Source organism: Nerophis lumbriciformis, linkage group LG02 (genome assembly GCF_033978685.3).
Source record: "Nerophis lumbriciformis linkage group LG02, RoL_Nlum_v2.1, whole genome shotgun sequence".
NCBI lineage: Eukaryota > Metazoa > Chordata > Actinopteri > Syngnathiformes > Syngnathidae > Nerophis > Nerophis lumbriciformis.
Window position 1 is genome coordinate 53,140,827 of NC_084549.2, and position 25,370 is coordinate 53,166,196.

The 25,370-nt window shown below is 38.7% G+C and overlaps 1 protein-coding gene across 4 annotated transcripts in view; it reads right to left on the bottom strand.

The window, feature by feature from the left end:
- The window catches only part of rasgrp3 (RAS guanyl releasing protein 3 (calcium and DAG-regulated)), a 77,696-nt gene that overhangs the window by 30,759 nt on the left and 21,567 nt on the right, over positions 1–25,370 (bottom strand). Inside the window, exons 1-9 of one of the 4 annotated variants that reach the window (XM_061964621.2) lie at positions 25,219–25,263; positions 21,851–21,913; positions 21,614–21,713; positions 20,715–20,814; positions 16,357–16,419; positions 15,875–16,006; positions 9,990–10,137; positions 9,720–9,893; positions 8,044–8,160 (exon numbers count right to left, since the gene is read on the bottom strand). In XM_061964621.2, coding sequence (XP_061820605.1) covers positions 8,044–8,160; positions 9,720–9,893; positions 9,990–10,137; positions 15,875–16,006; positions 16,357–16,419; positions 20,715–20,814; positions 21,614–21,683 — 804 coding nt within the window. In that variant the 5' untranslated portion in view covers positions 21,684–21,713; positions 21,851–21,913; positions 25,219–25,263. Of the gene's footprint in view, positions 1–8,043; positions 8,161–9,719; positions 9,894–9,989; positions 10,138–12,214; positions 12,361–12,403; positions 12,420–15,874; positions 16,007–16,356; positions 16,420–20,714; positions 20,815–21,613; positions 21,714–21,850; positions 21,914–25,218; positions 25,264–25,370 lie in introns of those variants that run through there. The other 3 variants (XM_061964615.2, XM_061964623.2, XM_061964622.2) reach the window with 3 other exon arrangements.

Here is a 25,370-nt window from a genome sequence, read left to right on the forward strand (position 1 = left end):
TTGCAAAAAATAAAGTTTTCCAGTTCGAACGTTAAGTATCTTGTCTTTGCAGTCTATTCAATTGAATATAGGTGGAAAAGTATTCTGTTTTTATTTACGATTTACACATTGTCCCAACTTCACTGGTTTTGGGTTTTGTAGTACTGTTTTTTCATTGACATAATTCGGTGTAGAAACCACAGTAAATTTTTAAGGTAACATTTTGGCGACTGAGCTGCAAGTTGTTGTTTTTTTACTTAAAATTTACAGATTTTGTTTTACAGTGTACAGGTGTCCCATTGTGGCCTGAGGGCCATTTTCAGCACAGTTAAAACGTGTATTAATTCAACAATATTAAAATATACAGTCGTCCCGGGCCATGGGATCTGATCCAAGGATGTGGTGGCTTGTGCAGCCCTTTGAGACATTTGTGATTACAGGCTATATAAGTAAACTTTGAGTGATTAAACTTGGATATTGCACTTTAAAGTTTGTGGCTTCACTCAATCGCAGATTTTTTTTTTTTTTTTTAAAGCATATTTTACAAATGTTTTGCCTAAATGACGCATATTCAAGCACAACTATGGATAAATTAACTAAAAATATCAATATGACAGTAGTATTGGCCACTAAATTGAACCAAACCAATCATAGTGCGCTAGTCAGTATCGTGGCCACTGATTGGCTCAGCCTAAAGCAGGATTACTACACTGGATTAAAGGAGTGTAAATGTGACTGTGTGGGTGTCTAGAGGGCTATCATAATGTTAGAAAATAATTATTTAGAAGGTACTAAACTTTATGCTCTAGCTATGAAAATATTAGATTTTTAATCAATAATTCCTACGGACACAGTCAAGAGCAAATTAACAATGGTAAACGAGGATTAACTGTATGTCGGTTTTTGTACACTCCGATTTAACATACATGTTGGGGACTCTGCCTTGTCGTGTTATTATTAATAAACTGCATGAATCCAACTGTTTTCTTAATGAATTAATCATCTTTATTACAAAACATTACTGTGGTAGCCAGCTCTCGACTTCCACCCAGAAATGATTCTCCCCCAGCTCTGTTGCCCCATGTGACATCATCACTGCTTGACTCTGTACTTCTTTGCTAAAACCATAAGACTTTACAACGCACTTATGTGATTACGGATTTTAGTGTTTTTTTGTTGTATTTTATCTTGTATCTTTACATATTGGTGAGCAATATGTAGTATTTATAAATAAAAAAAATGTGTTTGTTATTACGCTGTACTTCTGTTAATACATGAAAAAACCTGCACCGCGACAAAGTAATTTCCCCATTGTGGCATGAATAAAAGTCTATCCTATTCTATCCAAACTCTGTGCTTTTTTGTGTGTTTACGATTGCAAAATAATGAAAGAATGTGGGGATTACTTTGATGTCCTTCATCTTTTTGTTTACTAAACACACACACATCTTGTTCGTTCCAAACATGCTAAACAGTTTAATAACATACATAAAAAAACGCAGATCCCAGCTTTATGTTATTTGTATTACTATGATAATTTCTTGTCATGTATTCTTATCTAGCTCTGATTGTCCTCGTATTGATGATTAATTTTATTTGTCCACTTTTGACACCCCTGTATTACTCAAATTATTTTGCTCTGTCAGCATTAACACACATCTAAGATGTGAATGTTTTGTTCAGATAAAATAGCATATTTTGACCTACTTTGGATTGCTTTCAGCATCTTTAAGGCCTAATGAACTAAAAGTTTGCAAGCATTAAAACACGTGCAAACTTAATAGCGTGTGCAGTTGATCTAAAGAGCTTGTGTGCCGAGGATTGCATCTCTTAGACCAGTGGTTCTCAAATGGGGGTACGTGTACCCCTGTGGGTACTTGAAGGTATGCCAAGGGGTACGTGAGATTTTTTTTTAATATTCTAAAAATAGCAACAATTCAAAAATCCTTTATAAATATATTTATTTAATAATACTTCAACAAAATATGAATGTAAGTTCATAAACTGAATATCAAATCAAGTAAGCTATTCCATTCATTACCATAAACCCAGAGTTTCCCCCATGCCATGATGGTTTGACCCTCACTAAAATGTCTGTCAAAAAGAACTGTGAAAAGAAATGCAACAATGCAATATTCAGTGTTGAAAGCTAGATTTTTTTGTGGACATGTTCCATAAATATTGATGTTAAAGATTTATTTTTTTGTGAAGAAATGTTTAGAATTAAGTTCATGAATCCAGATGGATCTCTGTTACAATCCCAAAGAGGGCACTTTAAGTTGATGATTACTTCTATGTGTAGAAATCTTTATTTATAATCAAATCACTTGTTTATTTTTCAACAAGTTTTTAGTTATTTTTATATCTTTTTTTCCAAATAGTTCAAGAAAAACCACTAATAATGAGCAATATTTTGCACTGTTATAGAATTTAATAAATCAGAAACTGATGACATAGTGCTGTATTTTACTTCTTTATCTCTTTTTTTCAACCAAAAATTAGAGATGTCCGATAATATCGGCCTGCCGATATTATGGGCCGATAAATGCGTTAAAATGTAATATCGGAAATTATCGGTATCGTTTTTTGGTTGTTTTTTTTTGTTGTTTATTAAATCAACATAAAAAACACAAGATACACTTATAATTAGTGCACCAACCCAAAAAAAACCTCCCTCCCCCATTTACACTCATTCACACAAAAGGGTTGTTTCTTTCTGTTATTAATATTCTGGTTCCTACATTATATATCAATATATATCAATACAGTCTGCAAGGGATACAGTCCGTAAGCACACATGATTGTGCGTGCTGCTGGTCCACTAATAGTACTAACCTTTAACAGTTAATTTTACTCATTTTCATTAATTACTAGTTTCAATGTAGCTGTTTTTATATTGTTTTACTTTCTTTTTTATTCAAGAAAATGTTTTTAAATTATTTATCTTATTTTATTTTATTAATATTTTTTTAAAAGTACCTTATCTTCACCATACCTGGTTGTCCAAATTAGGCATAAGAATGTGTTAATTCCACGACTGTATATATCGGTTGATATCGGTATCAGTTGATATCGGTATAGGTAATTAAAGAGTTGGACAATATCGGAATATCGGATATCGGCAAAAAGCCATTATCGGACATCCCTACCAAAAATGCTTTGCTCTGATTAGGGGGTACTTGAATTAAAAACATTTTCACAGGGGGTACATCACTGAAAAAAGGTTGAGAACCACTGTCTTAGACCATGTCCAAACAAACACAGAGAGTTTAAATAACGCATATCCACGGTTAAAACGGTCTCCATCCACACAAGTGTAGTTTCAAAACTGTCTATGCCAACACACAAACGTATACACCTGATTTCATGCACATTTTGTCCAATCAGAAGCCTGGAAAAAGCAGCAACATCTGACTTAGCGGCATTACACCTCTATTATTTATTTATATATATATATATATATATATATATATATATATATATATATACAGTATATATACAATGACATGATATACTAGACATACAATGACAAGTACATTATCTTTAAAACCACTCTGCACGTACACAGCCTGGGAACATTATGAACCTATTTTAGTGTGCATGCACGCCTGTGCTGCTGAAACCCAACACTCATAGAATTATAACATGTTTAATCAGCAACATGGTGGTGTGGAGTTACATGTGCAGTGAAGTGTACATTATTTTTTTTAATCAGCACACACTAACAAGCCAAGAAAACCCGTTTGCGTGTTTAAATGCAGAAAGCGCGCCGACCTGCGTGTGCTGCTGCAAAACTCTGTTGGAATTCTAAAGCATTTAATCATCGATATAGTGATTTATTACATGTGCAATGAAGTGTATATTGTCTTTAACATCAGTACACACAAACAAGGAGGAAGCGACATCTTTTTTTTTTTTAGATGCTCGGTCGCTCCACCTAGAACGGAAGCAACTTCATCTGTTGTTAAATAAGAACTACAAACATAAGATAATGTTGCATCTTTCTTATGACCCAGAGCAAAAAGTCTTGCTTGTCAAAGTTGTCCCATCACCTGGAGGTTCCACAGCGACTATATCCAAAACAGCTGACTGTCATTAGAGCTGGCGGGAGTGTCGCAAAGCCCATTTTGATGTGTCTTTTTTATTAATGTTGAGTGAAAATAGCAGCATGTTTTCATTCAAACATACAGTAAATCTTCTTATAGTGTGTTTAAAGCCAACAAAGCAGTGTTGTTGAGCTTTGGAAAAGACAGCGCACAACCGTGACGTCATCAGAGGAGTACAAGTCTCCGGCCATGTCCACACGAACACAGATACTAAATAAACGCATACTTATCTCTGCGTTTAGGCCTCTTGTCCACACGCAAATGCAAACTTTTGTCCTTAAAAACGTAGACTTTTGCAAACGCTGGCCAAAATGTAGCGATCCAAAACTCTCCACTCAGCGTATGCGTGTACACGGCACAAACAGAAACTAGTCAGCTGTTTTGGATATAGTCGCTGTGGAAACTCCAGCGGATGGGACAACTTTGACAAGCAAGACATTTTGCTCTGCGTCATAAGAAAGGTGCAACTTTATCTTGTGTTTTTAGTCCTTATTTAACGACAGAGGATGACATTACCTTACGTGTGTTGCTTTCATTTGTGTAGATGGAGCTGGGCACGACCGTGCTCGCGTGTAAAAAGCGCCCGATCGTCTAATGTAGCATCCTCTTTGGTAGTGTGTACTGATGTCAAATATAATATACACTTAATTGCACATGTAATATATCACTATATCAATGATTAAATGCTTAATAATTCCATGTTTAGGCACTTGAACATTCAAGAGGCTTCCTTGGCTGCTTAAAGCCTGGAGATGGCCCGAAAGGGGACCCAATATGCAAAAACTTTTTTTTTACCTGATGGTACCTGCTTTTGTGTACTTGGAATCCCCATACGTTCTGAATATTTGAAATCGAATCATGAAGACATTGCGGAGATGTTTATGAAATGATCTTGCTTTACTTCATACTTTATCCAAACAAGCCGTTTAGAATTTGCTCCGATTTCTGCGTTTTCTGACCTGTGACGTCTGCGGATATCTTCATATAGAATAGAAATGTTTAATTTAGTGGGCAAAATTAAACATTAATATTAAACAAAACATTTTTAATTTATGTACAAGCATTTGTAGTCCGCACAACAACATGTACAGTACGACCCGAAGAATGAAAATGCTATGGTATTGGCTGTATTAACCAGCACAGGTCACCACTACACACACCTCTGGTCTCATCTGAAGAAACTAAAGTGCCTGGTTAACCTTTTCGTCTTGCGGCAATGTGCCTTCAACTGGAAAGAAGTATCTCTTCGTAAGTGCCAACCACTTTGAAAAGTCCTGCTTCACAAACCTGCGGCAATATAGAGACAGATTTTTCCAAAAGTTGCTTTTAATGGCGGATTGGCAATGTTTGGATGACACGTTAGCAATGTTAGCTGAATTTGTAGTGTAGCTTGTAGCTTAGCCTTCTAATGTAGGACAACAACTTCACCAAACTCCGGAAACATAAAGAATGATTCTCCTGATAAAAATTTTTAAGGATAAGATTAACAGACAGACATGATGCGAAGCATTGAGATGCGTTCATTTCAAGCCTTTCTTCTCAAGTTTCTTCTTCTCCTCTCTGGCTCGTACATAGTTGGATGCAAAAATCTGTCACTTTTGCCATCGATGTTGCAGCTCAAAAGTTGAATATACTGATATTTTTCAGTATTTTGCGGGAAGCTTCTTTCTCAAACTACAAATATGGCCGCCGGGGTGGGGACGAAGATTCAGTCAGCGAGAGGGGGCAGCGGGGAGGAGGGGTTCATTTGCATGGATGCATGTATTGGTGTATCTTTAAAGGGGAACTGCACTTTTTGGGGGAATTTTGCTTATCATTTACAATGATCATGTTTTTTTTTTTCATTCTAAATATTAAATAAACACGATTTAAAGCCCGCTTACATTTGAGCCTAAGGAAGCCGCACAATTCTGCCAACATCCAAACATCTCCATTGAGGTTTATATATGATGATGTAAGTATATATATATATATATATATATATATATATATATATATAATGTAGTAACAGGTGAATTTATTTACGTATTTTGATCATTTTAAGCATATGCGGTGCAGTAATTTAAAAAACGCATTTTGACGTTTGCTTTTTTTTTTCTTCATCACTGATTATTACTCACTGCAAACTTCATGAGAGCCAACAATATTCCCATTTAGATGAAGAATGACTTATAATCCTCACAAAGAAAAGGTGGGGGGGGGGACCAAGCGTATTTTCGTGTCGTCCTTGCCAGTTTCGGGTCCTAAATGGCTGTCAAAGTGTACCAACTTGTCGGACTACCTACTCTGACTTGTTCTGTCCAGGTGAGATGCATGATTTATGATATAGAATAAACTTACAGGGAGCAAGGAAATGAGGAAGCAGTAGACCACTCGATGATGTACACATGTGCACACAAGCTTGTGATCACAGTGCCGCTAGAAATAGTTTGTCTGTGTTAGCGCTTATAATAACAATATCACAGCTCTATACTCTCGGCAGGGTCCTTGAGGGTGCATGGGAGTTTGCCCAACTAGTCTACATGTGTTTTGTGGACTTGGAGAAGGCATTCGACCGTGTACCCCGGGAAGTCCTGTGGGGAGTGCTCAGAGAGTATGAGGTAACGGACTGTCTGATTGTGGCGGTCCGCTCCCTGTATGATCAGTATCAGGTGTCAGAGCTTGGTCCGCATTGCCGGCAGTAAGTCGGACACGTTTCCAATGAGGGTTGGACTCCGCCAAGGCTGCCCTTTGTCACCGATTCTGTTCATAACCTTTATGGACAGAATTTCTAGGCGCGGTCAGGGCGTTGAGGGGATCTGGTTTGGTGGCTGCAGGATTAGGTCTCTGCTATTTGCAGATGATGTGGTCCTGATGGCTTCATCTGGCCAAAATCTTCAGCTCTCACTGGATCGGTTCGCAGCCGAGTGTGAAGCGACTGGGATGGGAATCAGCACCTACAAGTCCGAGTTCATGGTTCTCGCCCGGAAAAGGGTGGAGTGCCATCTCCGGGTTGGGGAGGAGATCTTGCCCCAAGTGGAGGAGTTCAAGTACCTCGGAGTCTTGTTCACGAGTGAGGGAAGAGTGGATCGTGAGATCGACAGGCGGATCGGTGCGGCGTCTTCAGTAATGCGGACGCTGTATCGATCCGTTGTGGTGAAGAAGGAGCTGAGCCAGAAGGCAAAGCTCTCAATTTACCGGTCGATCTACGTTCCCATCCTCACCTACGGTCATGAGCTTTAGGTCATGACCGAAAGGACAAGATCACGGGTACAAGCGGCCGAAATGAGTTTCCTCCGCCGGGTGGCGGGGCTCTCCCTTAGAGATAGGGTGAGAAGCTCTGTCATCCGGGAGGGGCTCAAAGTAAAGCCGCTGCTCCTCCACATCGAGAGGAGCCAGATGAGGTGGTTCGGGCATCTGGTCAGGATGCCCCCCGAACGTCTCCCTAGGGAGGTGGTTCGGGCACATCCGACCGGTAGGAGGCCACGGGGAAGACCCAGGACACGTTGGGAAGACTCTGTCTCCCGGCTGGCCTGGGAACGCCTCGGGATCCCCCGGGAAGAGCTGGACGATGTGGCTGGGGAGAGGGAAGTCTGGGCTTCCCTGTTTAGGTTGCTGACCCAGCGACCCGACCTCGGATAAACGGAAGAAGATCGATGGATGGATGGACTAATACTTGGTTAATATTAAACTCACAAAATGTAAATGGAGTATTTTTGGCGCTTTTTGAATGGTTATTGATTGAATTGTATGGGCGAAATAGTGAAGCTCCCATTGGCACTGCTGTGAGCGAACTTTTATTTACATTTAATATTTAGAATGCATAAAAAAAAAATCCATCCATCGTCATGTCTTTCATAATAGCTGTGAACGATAAGCAAAATTCCCAAAAAGTTCCCCTTTAACTTCTTCAGCCTACATTACAGAAGTGTGTCATGCATGCGAGTTGCAAAGAGTAGATCTTGTTTCATTGACTTACCTTCACCACGTCTGCAGAGAGATGAGACTGAGTCTCCTTCAGTCGAGAAATGGAGCTGTGGCTCAGCCCTCCTACCACCGCCATTAAAGTGTTGAAGTTCTGCAGCTGCCGAAGTTTCTGTTGGAACACAGTGATTTGTGTGAAACACCCAAAACCCTAGACAAAATTCTCATATCCCAATAACTTGTGTTAGGTTCCAGTATCAACATGAGACTTCCATACTGTAGCTGGCAACCAACTGTTCTGTTGTACACTTGCTGGCTTTGGTTGTGTTTTTATTTTTTCATTTTCTTGTTTCTGTTACACTTGCTGACACAACCCTTGGCGGGATCGAACCAACACCCCCTTCCACAAAAGGCAGAGGTGTCTACAATTACATCACCAGAGATGTATCCAAGACTTGGTGAATTCTGTTGTTGTATTCTCTCAATGATGACAGAGCATACATCTTAAAACTACTTTCGTATTGAACTTGTTCAATATGTCTTATTTTTGAATACATGTTTAGTTTGTTGTATTAAGACAAGTTTTAGAATTAGGACTTCCACCCCAACCTGTTTCCACTTTTGTCTGCAGTCTTGAACTTGTCAAAGAGTCTTATCCCTGCCATGTTGGTATAGCTTGATTAAAGCTTCTGTTTGCATAGTGTGGTTAGTGATAACACTCCGAGCAAACCAGCAATGCAGTCAATACCTCTTCTTTACTTCTTAATCCAGTAGTATCTGCAAGTGGGCTGGGAAGAGCACTGCAGGCCTAAGGGCGAGGTTGTACAGTTTAGCCATGACCGCCCGGTATTCAACGTGTTCCTCACAACCCTTACAGCGTAGTCTTCAAATACCTGTACAGCTTGTGGGCCTGGATCTTTCAATGAACTCTATATATATATATATATATATATATATATATATATATATATATATATATGTAAACTTCATATATATATATATATGTAAACTTCATATATATATATATATATATATATATATATATATACACATTTATCATTCATCTTCTTCCGCTTATCCGAGGTCGGGTCGCGGGGGCAGCAGCCTAAGCAGGAAAGCCCAGACAGAAAATCAGGAGTGGAGCCCCTGAGGCGGCTGGGTGTCATTGCTGACCCCCTGCCGGCAGCTCTTGCAGCCAAGCCGATGACAGACGTATTGCCTTGCTTTCCTCTGAGCCACATCGACACGGCCGAGGGGGGGGATCTTGATGACTGGGCAACCCAGGATCTCCATATTTTCTGCCCAGGCATGCGCCACGGAGAGGTCACTCCAGCCTCCCCCCTAAAGGAAGGAAACAACACGGAAGCTGGCAGTCCTAAGCTCCACCTGATTGGCGCCAGCTACGACGGTGAGAGGAAGAACTCCCCCAGGTGCAACCCATCGTCACTACTGACGGACGGGTGCCTATATATATATAATATGGGGTGGAGAAAGTTGCAAATGAGATCTGTTTATTTGTAGGGATGCTCATTGGTTGTGCATAGCATACAACAAACTGTTGAGGACGTCCCTACTGTGTTAGGTCTTCAAAGTTAGAGCTTATCCATAGATATTAACCAAACAACACAAATGTTCCTCATTTGTGTACTACGTATAATTGAATTCTGCAATGAACAATGCAGTGAAGAAGGTGCACTTGTGAATACAGTACAGGAAATAGGCAGGGATTACCTGAGCCACATGAATGTATTTAGTGATGACTTCTGCTCTGGTTGGAGGTGTTAGCTTGCTCAGGACCATGAGTTGGACCCACTGTGAAACGCCGTTGAACAGAGCAATGGAACGTTCCAGTGTTGGGTTGTCAACCAGGCAGCCATGGACCACATAACTCTTGTAATCAGGGAACTAAACACAAAATGGAAGCACAGTTGAGGGATTTCCGTAGGAATTAGTCATACTTGTATTCCTTGCGGGAAAATGAGGCAGTAAGAGATAGCGTACCGATATCCTCCTGAAGGATTTGAACTCCAGGAAAGTCAGGTGTTCAGCCAGCTCAATGGGCTTAAGGTGGTCAAACAGCAGAGAAGCTTTGCCTTTCTTCATCTGTTTTTTACGCTGGGTCACCTTACGCATCCAGTCGTACGAAGGACTGCAACAACCAATCACAACGCACAAAACCAGTCAACTGAGTTTTATTTCAATAGCAGCAATTCACAAGAAAAGTGACGACAAGGCGTTTTACACTCGAATCAGGTCTATAGAACCATGCCCTTCATTATATTACATGATTGGCGATAGAGGCAAAGAATCAATGCACTAGGCCGGCAGGGCGATTCAACTACACAATGAAGAGAGCCGCAGATTCAAAAGCCCAAGGGCTCAGGGGCCGTACATCGAAATTTAGATGTTTTGTCAGAAAGTGCCTCTGTAGGTTGTATTCCTTTGAGACTGCGTTTACTTATTTGCAAAGTAAACACATCGGCTTTCACACTGCACTGTCAAAACATTTATTTATTCTGCCCTTGCTACTTGTTTCCAGCGTGTGCAGCGTGACAGATAGTTAGTAGCATGAATAAACAAACTCCAGAAGTTTTGTTGAGGGCTAATGTTCTTTCTTTTGAATTATTTTCTTTCCTCAGTTTTATCTTTTTACACTTCTTCCTTAATTTAGGTTTGTAAGATATAAACATGAAATTAGCATTACAAAAGTAAAACGTCAATTGTGTATTTTCATAAATAAAATAGAAGGTTTAGTGTTAAGATATTCACACAATAAACTACAAATGTTTACGCATATAGAAATAAAAAAATATATACATGTTCCCTCGCTACAACACGGTTCACTTTATACGGCCTCGCTGTCACACATATTTTTTTTGTGAGTGTAATTTTTTACAGTGTCGCATGCTTTTTATTGTTTTTATTTTACAGCTTATGAATGCGCCTTGTGTTCTGCATCCTGATTTGCTAAGGGACTGTAGACCATTGTCAATCAATCTTCTTCATGCCATGTGTCCTGTACAGCAGTGGTCCATAACCATTTTTGCACCAGGGACCGGTTTAATGTAGGCATTATTTTCAGGGACCGGCTTTCCTCTTGTGCCAGATAAAAATACAGCAAACATAAGTGCATGAAAAATACAACTCACTATAACACTGAATTAGTGGGAGCCCTGGGCTTGTTTCTTTGCAATGAAATGCAGATGGAAATCAGCCTTTGGCTACAATCAGTCACATTTATATTTTATATGTTCATTAATGTGCATTGAATCATTTCACAAAGTTGTAAAAAATGGCAACTTCCTATGAGGAGTGTTATTGTACATCTATAAACAAGCTTATTGGTGTGTCTAGTGGGACAGGCGAAAATTAAGTCGGAGAAAATGCAGTCGTTTATAAAAATGTTTATGTTTCTCTGCGGCCCGGTAGCCGAAATGCGTCACGGACCGGTGGTTGGGGACCACTGCTTTACAGTACAGATAAGAACGACATTTCGTTGCATTAGCTTGTTGTAGTGCAGGATAAAAGAGCAATAATGTGCAGATATAAATAAATATATTACTGTACAGATAAATATATTGCACTTTCATATGCATCAAAATGCAGTCCTTTATAAATGATTTCATGTTTCTCTGCGACCTGGTAGAAAATGCCTCACGGACCGGTACCGGTCCCCGGACCGGTGGTTGGGAACCACTGCTGTACAGTACAGAATGTGTTCAGCTTGCCTAATTTACAAAATTGTTTGATAGGAGCAAACATATACTGCACAGTGCTGTAAACAAAAATAACATAAAATAAATCCAATTTTAAAACCAGTAAACAAAAAATATGCACAGAAAATAAAAAACATCCTGTAAATGAAAAAACATATAGTGTAAACGAAAAATATATATAATTAACGAAAACACAAATAAAAAACGAAAGAAAAAAAAAGGCAACTTCTACTAAACGGATTTCATTTAAAGCGGGTATTTTTTGGAACGTGACCCCAGCGTTAAACAAGGGAACACTGTACAGGTATATGGCCCAACACAAATAAAACTAAGGTGTAGCGGTATTGCCCTCTACTGGTAAAATGTAACACTACATGTTCTAAAAGCGCTTTGCTTGCTGAAGAGTTACTCAGACAAACAACAAGACGGCGAATACTAAAGACATCACGAAGTCAACAATATAAATCCAAAACAAACTACATACACAATATCTACACAATATCTACTTACAAAGTTGTTGCTGGTCTGGAACAGCGTGTCCGACACTTAAAATGTCTGATAGAAAACAATGACTCGAGCAGAGGCTCAGGGAAGAACATTCATACTTTGTTGTACAATCGCTGGTCAAAGTTTTCGCAGTTTATTTAGATTTTTTCAGGGTCGGTAGTGCCATTTTTTGAGTAGTCTTCTTCTACTCACCTTATTTCTGCTTCATTGTGACACATTTGCTTCACTGTTGCCCCCTGCGGGATGGCGAAGTACTGCATATAGTAAATGAGCCACCCCGAGATATCAAGCCCATTTGGGTGATGTGCGGCGGGCCAAATGAAAAGCTTCGGGATGCCGCATGTGACCCACAGGCCGCCAGTTGAAATGAACAGGGGTTTAACAATACGCGTATTCATATTCAGATTTTTCGGTGCACAGTACACATTAAAAGTAAAGGACAAGAAGGGACGGCGTGGCGAAGTTGGTAGAGTGGCTGTGCCAGCAATCAGAGGGTTGCTGGTTAGGGGTTCAATCCCCACCTTCTACCATCCTAGTCACGTCCGCTTCACCCCTTGCTCCTGATGGCTGCTGGTTAGCGCCTTGCATGGCAGCTCCCGCCATTAGTGTGTGAATGTGTGTGTGAATGGGTGAATGTGGAAATACTGTCGAAGCGCTTTGAGTACCTTGAAGGTAGAAAAGCGCTATACAAGTGTAACCCATTTATCATTTATTTATTTAAGTGTTTATGGCGTCAGGTTCCACTCGCTGAACAGTGAAAGACTCCCTTCATGTTTGTGAGGGCATCAAAGGGACTTCTTTGCGCGTTTTGGCAGAGCAGCTTGTCCTTGTTGTTTTGGCTTGTTAATAAAGAGACAGTTGATTCATCACCTTTATGTTGCTTTGATATAACACTTTATATTGTTTTCAAAGTGTACACGCCTTGACTGAAATAGGGACTTTTGTCCTGCTGGAACGCATTATTCATATTTACATTGTTTGTTTTACTATACAAACTTTTTGATTTACGAACCCTGTACATCAAGGTTCCACTTTATAATTATTTAGCACATGCAGTTTGATTTGTCAAGCCTGAAAACGTTTTGCTGGAACTGTGTTGCGTCTTTATTTAGCACGTTTGAAGGTATGTGCAAACTGGCACCTTTATGCAAAATTACTACATTACAGTCAGAAGGAGGCGATCCCTGAAAAACAATGGAGCGGTAGAGAATCTTCCATCCATGTCAGAAATTGTAGACGTACCGTCTGCCCAGCAATTTCATCTATAAACTCATGAATGACGAAAGAACGGGCTGATTTGGAGACAGCAGACACCAAAATAATCAATAAGTGTCTTATATCACAGGTGTCAAACTTCCATCCCCGGCGGGGAACATTTGAAAAGTAACATGAATCTGGACAATGTCTGCAATTATGAACCCCAATTTAGGCCCTGTTTCCACTGCACACCAAATCTGATTTTTTTTGCCCTCAAGTGAAACAGATCTGATTTTTTTTGCCAGTCTTAACACTCCAAAGTGCTTCAAATCTAATCTTTTCGCATCAGATTCAGACCATTTCAGTAGGAAGTACAGATCCGATTGGAATCTGATCTTTTCAAATGTAAAAAAACCCCCCCAAAAAAACGCTAATTTTTAAGGTGTGGTGATTTTTTTTATTATTTTGTAGTAGTAGTGACTTCCTCCCGTTCAACCCTTCCTTTTGGTCTACATCAGTGGTCCCCAACCACCGGGGACCACTGAAATAAAAAAAATAAAAATAAAATAAAAAAATTGATTTTATTTATTTTTTTGTTAAATCAACATAAAAAACACAATGTATACATTATATATCAATATAGATCAATACAGTCTGCAGGGATACATTCCGTAAGCACACATGATTGTATTTCTTTATGGGAACCCCCTTTTTACCTTTTAAATTCCTTCCTCTTCTTTCCTGACAATTTAAATCAATGTTCAAGTAAAAAAAATTTTTTTATTGTAAAGAATAATAAATACATTTTAATTTAATTCTTCATTTTAGTTTCGTTTTTTTCGACGAAGAATATTTGTGAAATATTTCTTCAAAATTTTTATGATTAAAATTCAAAAATAATATTCTGGCAGAGCTAGAAAATCTGTAGAATCAAATTAAAATCTTATTTCAAAGTCTTTTGAATTTCTTTTTAAATTTTTGTTCTGGAAAATCTAGAAGAAATAATGATTTGCCTTTGTTAGAAATATAGCTTGGTCCAATTTGTTATATATTCTAACAACTTTGACTGACTTTTATATTTTGCATGAGTTATTATTTGTACAAACATGGTGCAAAGTAATTCATGATTTGTTAGAGGGTGTTAGTGGCTAGCTAGTTAAAATGGGATATTGTGATTTCACAAGACTGTCTTAGAAGGGATCATTTGAAAATGTTCAATTTGAAAAATGTGCACTTAGAGAAAATATAAAAATAAAGTGTTGCATATTGATATTTATCTGTTTCTATATATATTTATTGTGAGAAATCATTAAGATGATCAGTGTTTCCACAAAGATAAATATCATTAATTATTAATAATAACATAGAGTTAAAGGTAAATTGAGCAAATTGGCTATTTCTGGCAATTTATTTAAGTGTGTATCAAACTGGTATCCCTTCACATTAATCAGTACCCAAGAAGTAGCTCTTGGTTTCAATAAGGTTGGTGACCCCTGGTATAGGATATAAGCCACTATAAGCTACAGCGGAAGATTTCAGCATGCATGTGCATGTACGAGCCAGTCTGCCTCACCCCAAGATTTTAGAGAAACAGAAGAAACTTATTGACTACAACTGGATAGTAATGGCGGACTCGCACGAAGCTCTTCAAGTAAACCTGTACTATATACGGAGATATCGGTTGACGTAACTAAGGCAAAATACATCACTAAAGTCTTAAATTCCAAACGGTTTGTTTGGAAGTTTGGAAGAAGGCAAGATTGTTTTATAAATATCCCTGCCATGCTTCTGTGGTTTTATTTCACATTTTCTGGACTTATGTAGATCCTAAATAAGAAAAGTTGGTTTTCCATTATAGGACCGCTTTAAATTAAGTTTGAATAATGCAGACACGTTTGTTGTACTAGATACTTTATAATACGCTTCTGCATCCATAAGTAATATGCAACTACAATTATTTAATACTAGTTTATATTGACAAATGTGCTGTTTTAGACTGCAATATTGTACGTCTAGTTTTTTTGCTATTGTTTGCTTAGCTGTTGTGTAGCTGCTGGCTACATGTTTACCTTTTGTAAATGACTTGACTAAAATATAAGAAAAGACCAACCTTGTGTGCTTATTGGAGGACATTTTGATGCCATATCGAAGTGCCCATAATGGATATTTTACATGCAAGATTATTTAATCCCATACTTATTTAGTTTGTTTTGCTGATGTTGCACCAATACCTGATTTAGACATCTCTAGTATTGTATGTGCTTTACTTAAATGTATTTTTTTTTATCTTACAGGTTCCTGTATTGCACATCAATCTATATGTAGATCTAAAAATAATCCACCAGGTAACTTCAGTTACATGCCCCTTCTTGTTTCAGAGTCATTCATAAAGAATTGAGCTTTACCAAAATTGGCTATAATGATCTGCCATTTTCACATATAGTAATTGCATTCTGTGTGACTTACATGGTGGAGATATCAATGAGTTTAAAATGCTCCTCACAGCTGAGCTTTGCAGCCACTTCTCGGAACTCCTCTGTGATCCTGATCAGACCCAAATCCAGGTTGAACTCTGCAGGGAACGTCACTATCCAGTATCTGGACACACAAAGAACGTCTTATCTCATCAGGTTGGACTTGTGATAATGGAGACACTTTGGTGACCCAAGGTGACATACAGAAAACATTTAGGAGCTCGTAAGATATCACCAAGATTTTAGATTCAACATTTTTATGGAAAGTCTCGTGTGACGACGTAGTGTAAATGCTAATAAGCCACTCAAACAATTATCACTGTTTCAATGATTTTACATGAATATATGTTATTTTTTCAATTTAAAGTACATTTGTAAACTGAAAAGTGTCAAGTAAGGGATATATCCATCATAAATTCCAGTGGGCCTGAATTCGCTGTATATTATGATTGTACATAAAAGGTTGCATCCTACCTCATTAAATAACAAATCTTCAGTCTGGTTAGCTGGCAGTCGTCATCTTTGCACTCACGGTACGTAGAGGTGGGTTAAGGGTTATTTTCAAGTTGGAAAAATATATTATACATTCATACAGAAGTTGAATTAACACAGTTCCATGTGTTCTACCTCTTGTTTGAATTATATGACAAACGCCAGCAGTTTGACCATCTAATGAGGTCCAACACTAAAGTGCTATGAAAAAATGTGTTATGACATCGGTGCTGTCTAAAAGTCTTGCACCAAAGGTCTCATACACAAAAATTAGAGGATGCTTTTATCAAATTAAAAAGGAACCAATGCAGTGTACAGGTGAAACTCAAAATATGTGAATAATGTGCAAAGGTTAGTTTATCCCAGTAATTAGATTTAGAAGGTGGAACTAATATATGACATAGGCTCATAACATGCAACTCAAGATATTTCAAGCCTTATTTTGATATAAATTGGATGATAATGACTTAACCAGTTTATGAAAACCTCAAATTGAAAATTTCAGAAAATTTGGGGTTTCCAAAAACTCTAAGCCATGATCATCAAAAAAAGGCTTGAGTTGAGTTGAGTTTATATCGCATATTAATTTCTCAGTTGAAGTTCAACTGCTGACATGAATGGACCTTTACACGATATTCTAATTTTTTGAGTTTCTGTAGATCAAAAAGATAAAAATGCACTTTTTGGGGACATTCTTTATCCATTATCTACAATCCTTATCTGAGACAAGAACACGTGTTTCTATTTTCTATGCATTCTAGGTAGTGAAAAACTGCTAGCAAGACGTGGCTAACAAATAATACAGGTAATAAGTATTCTACCATTTCGCCTGACAAGGAGGAAGGGGAAATACATTACCCCAGCCAGAATGTCAAACTTCTCACTGACGCCATCTAAGACCATGTAATGCATACATGGTCTCTATTGCCCGGAACAAGTTGGGAAGGACGGCGAAGGCCTTTGGGATCCCTTTATGTATTGAGTCAAAAGCCTTTTTGAAGTCAATAAAGCACACTACAGCCGTCAGGTTCTTTTCTCTTTCACCTCCTCGATTATTCTCCCAGGGCCAGGATCTGGGCTTTATGGTCCTCTCGTCTCGAAAGCCGTTTTGGTTTTCCCTCAGGTGAGGGTAAATGACATGCCGATTCCAGGTTAGTATCATGCATATGTGGGCCTTCGCATCAATACAAGTCAGGCGGATGCTGGGTAGTTGTCTGTTTTCGAGAGGTCTGCAGATTTGGGCACCGGGATGATGTTGGAGAGAGACCACATGTCCAGTAGCTTGTTGCCCAGCAGGACACGGTTGCAGAACTCAAGCAAGATATTGTCATGACCAAACTTCTTTACGAAACTTCTGGTTTTGTCCAGCACAGGCACAGACGTCCTTGTGGCCTCTTTGTTGGTGGCAACAAATAATTGACAATTCATAAATAATAGGGGTGCTAGAAACAAATCTATTCACATCTGAATTGCGATTTTCTTTATTATGTTTCTGAGCCGATTCAAAATTTACAGTAATCAATTAAAAAAAAAAAAAAGTTTTTAGTTGCTGTGTATAAGCGCAATACTTCAGCATCCAAGCAGAGCTTTTGTAACCTATAAACTGTTTTCAAAAGTGAAGTATATATATATAGCACTTTTCTCTAGTGACTCAAAGCGCTTTACATAGTGAAAACCCAATATCTAAGTTACATTTAATCCAGTGTGGTTGGCACTGGGAGCAGATGGGTAAAGTGTCTTGCCCAAGGACACAACGACAGTGACAAGGATGGCAGAAGCGGGATCGAACCTGCAACCGAGCTATACCGCCCCAACAGTTTTTTTTTTATTTCTGACACCCATGACGGAGGATTGTCGTCTGTCCATTGTTTGTGCAGCAGAAGTGCTGATCCTGCAGCTGTGTGTGGAACTGTCAGTTTGCACAGTTATTAAAAAAACGCTAAAATAGTGCTGCAAAACAGTGTTGATTAATCACATTGTGTGTACTAAGTAATTCGATTTACATTTTCTTCTCCCAGTATTGTAATTGTTTTAATGATCAGTGTATATTTTGCCTATTATTGAAGACAGAGACGCAAAATAGATTGCACACCTGCTCACTTAAGAGACACAATCCCTTTGCACACGTTTAGTAGATCAGCTTTATGTGTGCAATCAAGTTTGCAGGTGTTTTAGTACACGCAAACAGTTAGTAAATCAGAACCTATATGTCCAACTCCAACCTGGAGAAGAGGATTGCACTTTGTCAGGCCTCTACCGTCACACCTGTTCAACTTGGGTGTCGCACCTGAATACTAAGATTTCGCTGGTAGCTCTTCACCACAAGAAGTTGGCAATCTCTCAGATAAATAAAAGTCAAATAAATAATGCAATAAATAAATATTGTATCAACTATTACAACATTTATACATACACTGGGGGTATTCAATGCTCACATTGGCAACGACAGTGAGACCTGGAGAGGCGTGATTGGGAGAAATGGCTGCCTCTATTGCCCAGGCAGCCACTCGGAGCTGTGGCCGCAAGGTGGTCGGAGCTTGTCGTGGCGGTAATCCCAGAACCCGCTGGTGGACACCAACGGTCAAAGATGCCGTTAAGCTGAAGAAGGAGTCCTATCAGGTCCTTTTGGCTCATGGATGATGTGGTTCTGCTGGCTTCATCTGACCAGGATCTTCAGCGCTCGCTGGATTGGTTCGCAGCAGAGTGTGAAGCGAATGGGATGAAAATCAGCACTTCCAAGTCCGAGTCTATTGTTGTCGACCGAAAAATGGTGAAGTGTCATCTCCGGGTTAGGGAGGAGATCCAGATCTTGTTCACGAGTGAGGGAAGACGTTGATTGTGAGATCGACAGGCAGATCGGTGCGGCGTCTGCAGTGATGTGGACCGTGTATTGGTCTGTTGTGGTCAAGAAGGAGCTAAGACGAAAAGCAAAGCTCTCAATTTACCGGTCAATCTACGTTCCTATCCTCACCTATGGTCATGAGCTTTGGGTTATGACAAGGACTAGATCACGGGTACAAGCAGCTGAAATTAGTTTCCTCTGTCGGGTGGCGGGGCTCTCTCTTACAGATAGGGTGGGAAGCTCTGTCATTCGGGAGGAGCAAAGAGTAAAGCCACTGCTCCTCCACATCGAGAGGATCCAGATGAGGTGATTTGGGCATCTGGTCAGGATGCCCCCTGGACGCCTCCCTGGGGAGGTCTTTAGGACACGTCCGACCGGTAGGAGACCACGGGGGAAATCCAAGACACAGTGGACAGACTATGTCACCCAGCTGGCCTGGGAACTTCTCGGGATCCCCTGGGAAGAGCTGGAAGAAGTAGCTGGGGAAAGGGAAGTCTGGGCTTCTCTGCTTAGGCTGCTGCCCCGCGACCCCACTTCGGATAAGCGCAAGAAGGTGGATGGATATGTATAGAATATAGTTAACAATATACAAATAAAAACATCCATATACAAAATAAAATAGTTGTTTAAAAAGAATTGTAATCATATAGAAAAATATAGAAACTAACAATTGGTATAATAAATCTAAGCCCATTAAAAGTTACTCAACAACAAAGCTAACTGATACTTTAGAAACATTTTTTTGAGTTGGATCGAATATTCAAGCAATGTTATAATGTACTACTTTTTTGGAAATCTGTATGTATTTTTTCTTTTCAATGTGGCCCTAATGCACCAGGGTAATGCTTAATTGTAAGCTGTGCTTCATTTTTATTTTAAATAGGTTTATAAAAATGCAACAGGCCAATAGACATCAAGATGTGGGCCACAATCTTTGGACATCCCGGCTTTACACAAATAATGATGCTGAGGTTTGATTGACAATGTGAAATAATTGTTTCCGCCCGATTGTAGCTGAGATAGGCTCCAGCGCCCCCCGCGACCCCGAGGGAATAAGCGGTAGAAAATGGATGGATGGATGGAACTACAACAACACGGTCTTGTGTTTCCACAACTATAGATGTCATTATGAAAGCATATATGGATTTGCATGTAAAATATTGGATATAATCTTCTATTCAAGAAAACGTAACCTTAAGCACGGCATACGTCTACTCCAAACTGATAATAATGAATTGGTTAGTGTTTTTCATACCTACCACTGTTTTCTGTTTGACTAATTTCACTTGGTCAAAACTTGTGTTACATTTCACACTACAAAATAATAAAAGTATGTATGATACCTGCTGGTATTGTAACGCATCAATATCAGTCAGTATTTACCATTACGCAAAGTTCCAATATTGGTATCGTATCAGAAGTGAAAAAGTTTGTATCGGGACCACCATACTTATTATTGATGCATTATTAATAAACTAATAGATATTGATAAGGATATATCATCAGTAGTTTTCCAGCCAGTTCAGAAGATACAACATACCAGCGATGCATTAGTAGTAGCATGCGAGGCAAATTAGCCTCTAGCTCTCCATTGTCATCTGTGAACAGAAGGAACAGCACAAGAAAGCAGAGGTTATGACGTATTGATTTCCTAACGCAGATGTGATCAAAGTTTTCCTACCGAGGGCCATGTACACAAAAATGAAATAACGCTTTTTAGCTATCCAAAAACTGCATTAACGCTAACAGATCAACAGGCTGACGCTAAGGCTTAATCAACAGGATGTGACAGTATTACACTGAAATGGATCATAAAGGATTGAAATTAGGCTAATTTCAGGGTCTTTTAAAGTAATATTGGCTCCAACCGGTAGTAATTCTATTTTAATAAATTTCTACATCCCAGCAGACAAAGACATTAAAACAACATTGAGAACTTGTTGAATTAGGTCCTGATGTTGAGCAAGTCAAACCTAACGTTGGAACAAGGCGCTTTTTGACAATGTCGGGTTCTGACGTTGATTTGACCATTGAAGTTTGGGCTTTTTCCAAAGAATATTTTACAACACATATACACTGTTGAAACAACATAGTTTTTGACAACGTTTATTCATTGTCAGGTTGTGACGTTGATTTGACCATTGAAATTTTGTCATTTCCCAACCAACAACGTGGATCCAACGTTAGACATCAATTTGTTCTCAATTTACAAATACAACTATTTTGCATCGTTATTTCAAAGTCACTTTTAAAGGACATGCATGTACAATCAATGTTGTATTAATGTCTTGTGCCTGCTGGGACACATCTGAAGCTGTGTACAGGGTACCCAAGGTTAGTATTCTAATAGTTCCTTATGATAAACTAGAGTATTATGTGACTGTGTGCACCACTTACGAAATGCATGGATGCATTCATATAGGAGGGCCTCAAGAGATGCTTCCTTTCCTAGAGTTGATGATCCCATGTTGTCACACTCGTCTTCACCAAAGTATCTCTGACAGCAGAAGAGAAGCAACATTCCTTTTGTAAACATACATACCATGTTTTTGATTTCATAAAAAATTGTAGAGTAGCTTCAAAAATATTTGTGACTGTCAATAGAAGAAGAAAAGACAGTAAGTTAATTATCACCTCATCTCTTAATTGGCCTTGTACCTGGCACTCTTGTGGGCGCTGTGCTGCGGTAAAGAAAAACTAAAAAAAAAAAAAATGAAGTGTTTGGAAACTAATTTTCTTCTTGAGCTTCTTCTGATGTTTTTTAATGTCACAAACAAGACGGAGCTACCTTGGAGTGCTATTAGATGGGGTAGGGGCCAAAGCAGCACCTTCTGCTCATTGAGATGAGCTACGTTATGTAATAAGTTTTCATGTTACAGTCTCCAAAAGTGTCCAATAAGACCAAAAAATGTTGGTAGATTTGTCACTCGTGATTTTTTTTAAAGAGCATGAAGAGGATTCTGATTACTACCTAAATATAGCAATACATTTGCTCCCCCCTGCAGCTTCTTATTTTCTGGCAGAAAACTTTCGAAAACAAGTAAAAAGCTAATCTCAACGGACCCAAAAATACCTTGAAATAAGTATATTCTCACTAATAACAAGTGCACTTTTCTTGGTAGAAAAATAAAAAGAGACCTTTTTGCTCAATATGTTGACAAATATTCTTAAATAAAGTATATTATTATTTATATTATATTATCTTGACATAATGATATGTGCTCGGCATCATGATTTTTTTTTTCATGCTTGAAGTAAGTTAAAGTTATTACTTTAAAACAGTAGTTTTATACTTGTGAGTGCTGATGACACAGCTTTGCAACAGTTGATATTCTAATTTCTAGCATGTTTTACTCAATATAGGTCATAAAATCTCAGGAACAAGCTGTAATATCTTACTGAGATCATTTAGGACCAAAACACTTAAAACAAGTAAAACAATCTAAAATAAAATCTGCTTAGTGAGAAGAATTATCTTATCAGACAGAAAATAAGCAAATATCACCCTTATTTGAGATATTTCATCTTACGTAGATTTCAGTTTTTGCAGTGTATCATTATGTGAAGATAATGGCACTAGCGTTTACTTATTCAAGAATATTTTTCAACATATTGAGCAAAAAGGTCTAATTTTTTTTTCTACCAAAAAAAGTGCACTTGTTATTAGTGAGAATATGCTTATTTTAAGGTATTTTTGGGTTCATTGAGGTTTGCTAATTTTATTTGTTTTTGAAAGTCTTGACAAGCCAAATTTTCTTGTTCTATTGGCAGATAATTTTCTGCTTCGTTCAAGTAAAATATCCCTCATTTTTGTATTTTTTTTTTCTTGTTTTTGAACACTGACTTTTTGCAGTGTAGGCGCTCGGCATCATGATTGTTTTTTTTCATGCTTGAAATAAGAAATTAGTACTTTAAAAAAGTAGTTTTATACTTGTGAGTGTTGATGACACAGCTTTGCAACAGTTGATATTCTAGTTTCAAGCATGTTTTACTCAATATAGGTCATCAAATCTCAGCAACGAGCTGCAATATCTTACTGAGATCATTTAGGACCAAAACCCTTAAAACAAGTAAAACACTCTAACATAAAATCTGCTTAGTGAGAAGAATTATCTTATCAGACAGAAAATAAGCAAATATCACCCTTATTTGAGATATTTAATCTTACTTAGATTTCAGTTTTTGCAGTGTGGCATGGAATGCATTGCAGACAAAACTGAAACTCTCTGAACTACTTCCATTTGGAGCCTTCCGTTCTATCCTGAGGGACAGACAGCGAGAGACGTTTGCACAGTGCCTGTGTTTTTAAAAGGTGTAAATCTTTATTGTTTTCCAGTTCTCTTTTACGCATTTTAACATGTATGTCTTAACGTATTACTTTTCTGAAACTGCTCTGTGACATGTGCTGTTGACCTCTTGGCCAGGTCACCCATGTGAAAGAGATCTTGATCTCAATGGGTTTCTTATCTGGTTAAATAAAGGTTGTGGTATTTGGTATCGACCAAAACTCAAGACTCCAACATTGGTGTCGTATTGAAAGTGAAAATATTGTACCACATAAATTGGTTCCAGCTTTAATAGCAATCTAAGAGGTGAGAAAAAGTAGTGGTTGCTCATTTAGACAGACAGCAGCTTTATTGTTGTCCATTCTTAACATGTACAAGACACATAAGAACTGAAAATACATTTTCAGCACAATCCCACTAAGAGCAGACATACGTTACAGGGGGACAAGACGGGACCGCCAACGGATCAGCCACTTACAGCGCTCCTTAAAAAAGGTGGGAAAAAGGTGACATTGGGAAAGGGGGAAGAGTAAAAAAAAAAGTCTAAGGCTGGACCCTCAGGAGGGGTCCAGACTGAGTCCGAGGAAAAAACCTCACATAGCATGACACACATAAACATGGTACATGTAATCACAACAACTCGCAACAGGGGGGGGGGGGCCTGGAGGCCGGCTGCCGCTATAAAGCGCTACTCAGCCATCCACAACCCCGGTTGTGGATGGCTTAGTTGACTCTTCGGAAAACAGCCAGACGAAGAAATATCAAAGGTTTGACACCGGCGTTGGAGTCGAAGGCATAGTGTCTATGCAGGAGCGTAAATCAAGGCTTAAGATTCGCTAAATGTGTTACTAGAAACATTTGAACACATTTCAAGTGTTCTTCGAGGCCAGGGGTAAGGAGCCTGTGGTCTGCACGCCAGATGTAGCTCTTTTGATGACTGCATCTGGCTCGCAGAAAAAAATCTTAACGCCTTGAAATATTCTCACATCTGAAACAAAAGCAGGCTACAATCTCGTTTAATTGATGAAAGCCTCAACGCCTGCGCGAAGCTTGACCTCGCCACGTATCGACCCGACTACAAAGTCATCAGCAAAACAAGGCAGCACCAGAAGTTGCATTAAAGATAAGAATTATAAGTTTGCTTCAATATAACAACGTTGTTGTGAAGAATACATGTAGACTTATTATACTAATTTAAAAAAAATCAGCATATAAAAAATTGGACGCATTTAGTTGTGTTTGTTGTTAAAAAAATGTCATGTGGCTCACTCTGGTTTCATGGCTAAAAAAGGTGTCAAGTGGTAACGCGCTACATTTAGTAGCTTTTTGGATGAATTGTACTTGTCAGAGTACTTTTAATACAACTTACTTTTTACTTTTATGTGAATATTTTTGTGAAGAAGAAACGTTACTCACCTGACTTTTTAGGACATTTCTTTATATCATTGTTATATTTATTGATAATTATTCATTACTGCTTGCAAAAGCATATTCATTTGGTTTGTTAGAGAGACTTCTTCCAGCAGGCACTGTCACAAGACGCCGTTTTACCAATCCAACGTAAGCACTAGTGACTCCATTTCACCGATCAAACAAAGCCTGGCAGTCACATGACCACACTCAATCTACACACTGTAAAAAGTGACATGATGTCAGACAAAGCAGCGCAACTCTTCAATGAGCCATGAGAACTCCATCCATCCATCCATTTTCTACCGCTTATCCCGTTCGGGGTCGTGGGGGTGCTGGAGCCTATCTCAGCTGCATTCGGGCGGAAGGCGGGGTGCACCCTGGACAAGTCGCCACCTCATCGCAGGGCCAACAAAGATAGACAGACAACAATCGCACTCACGTTCACACACTAGGGC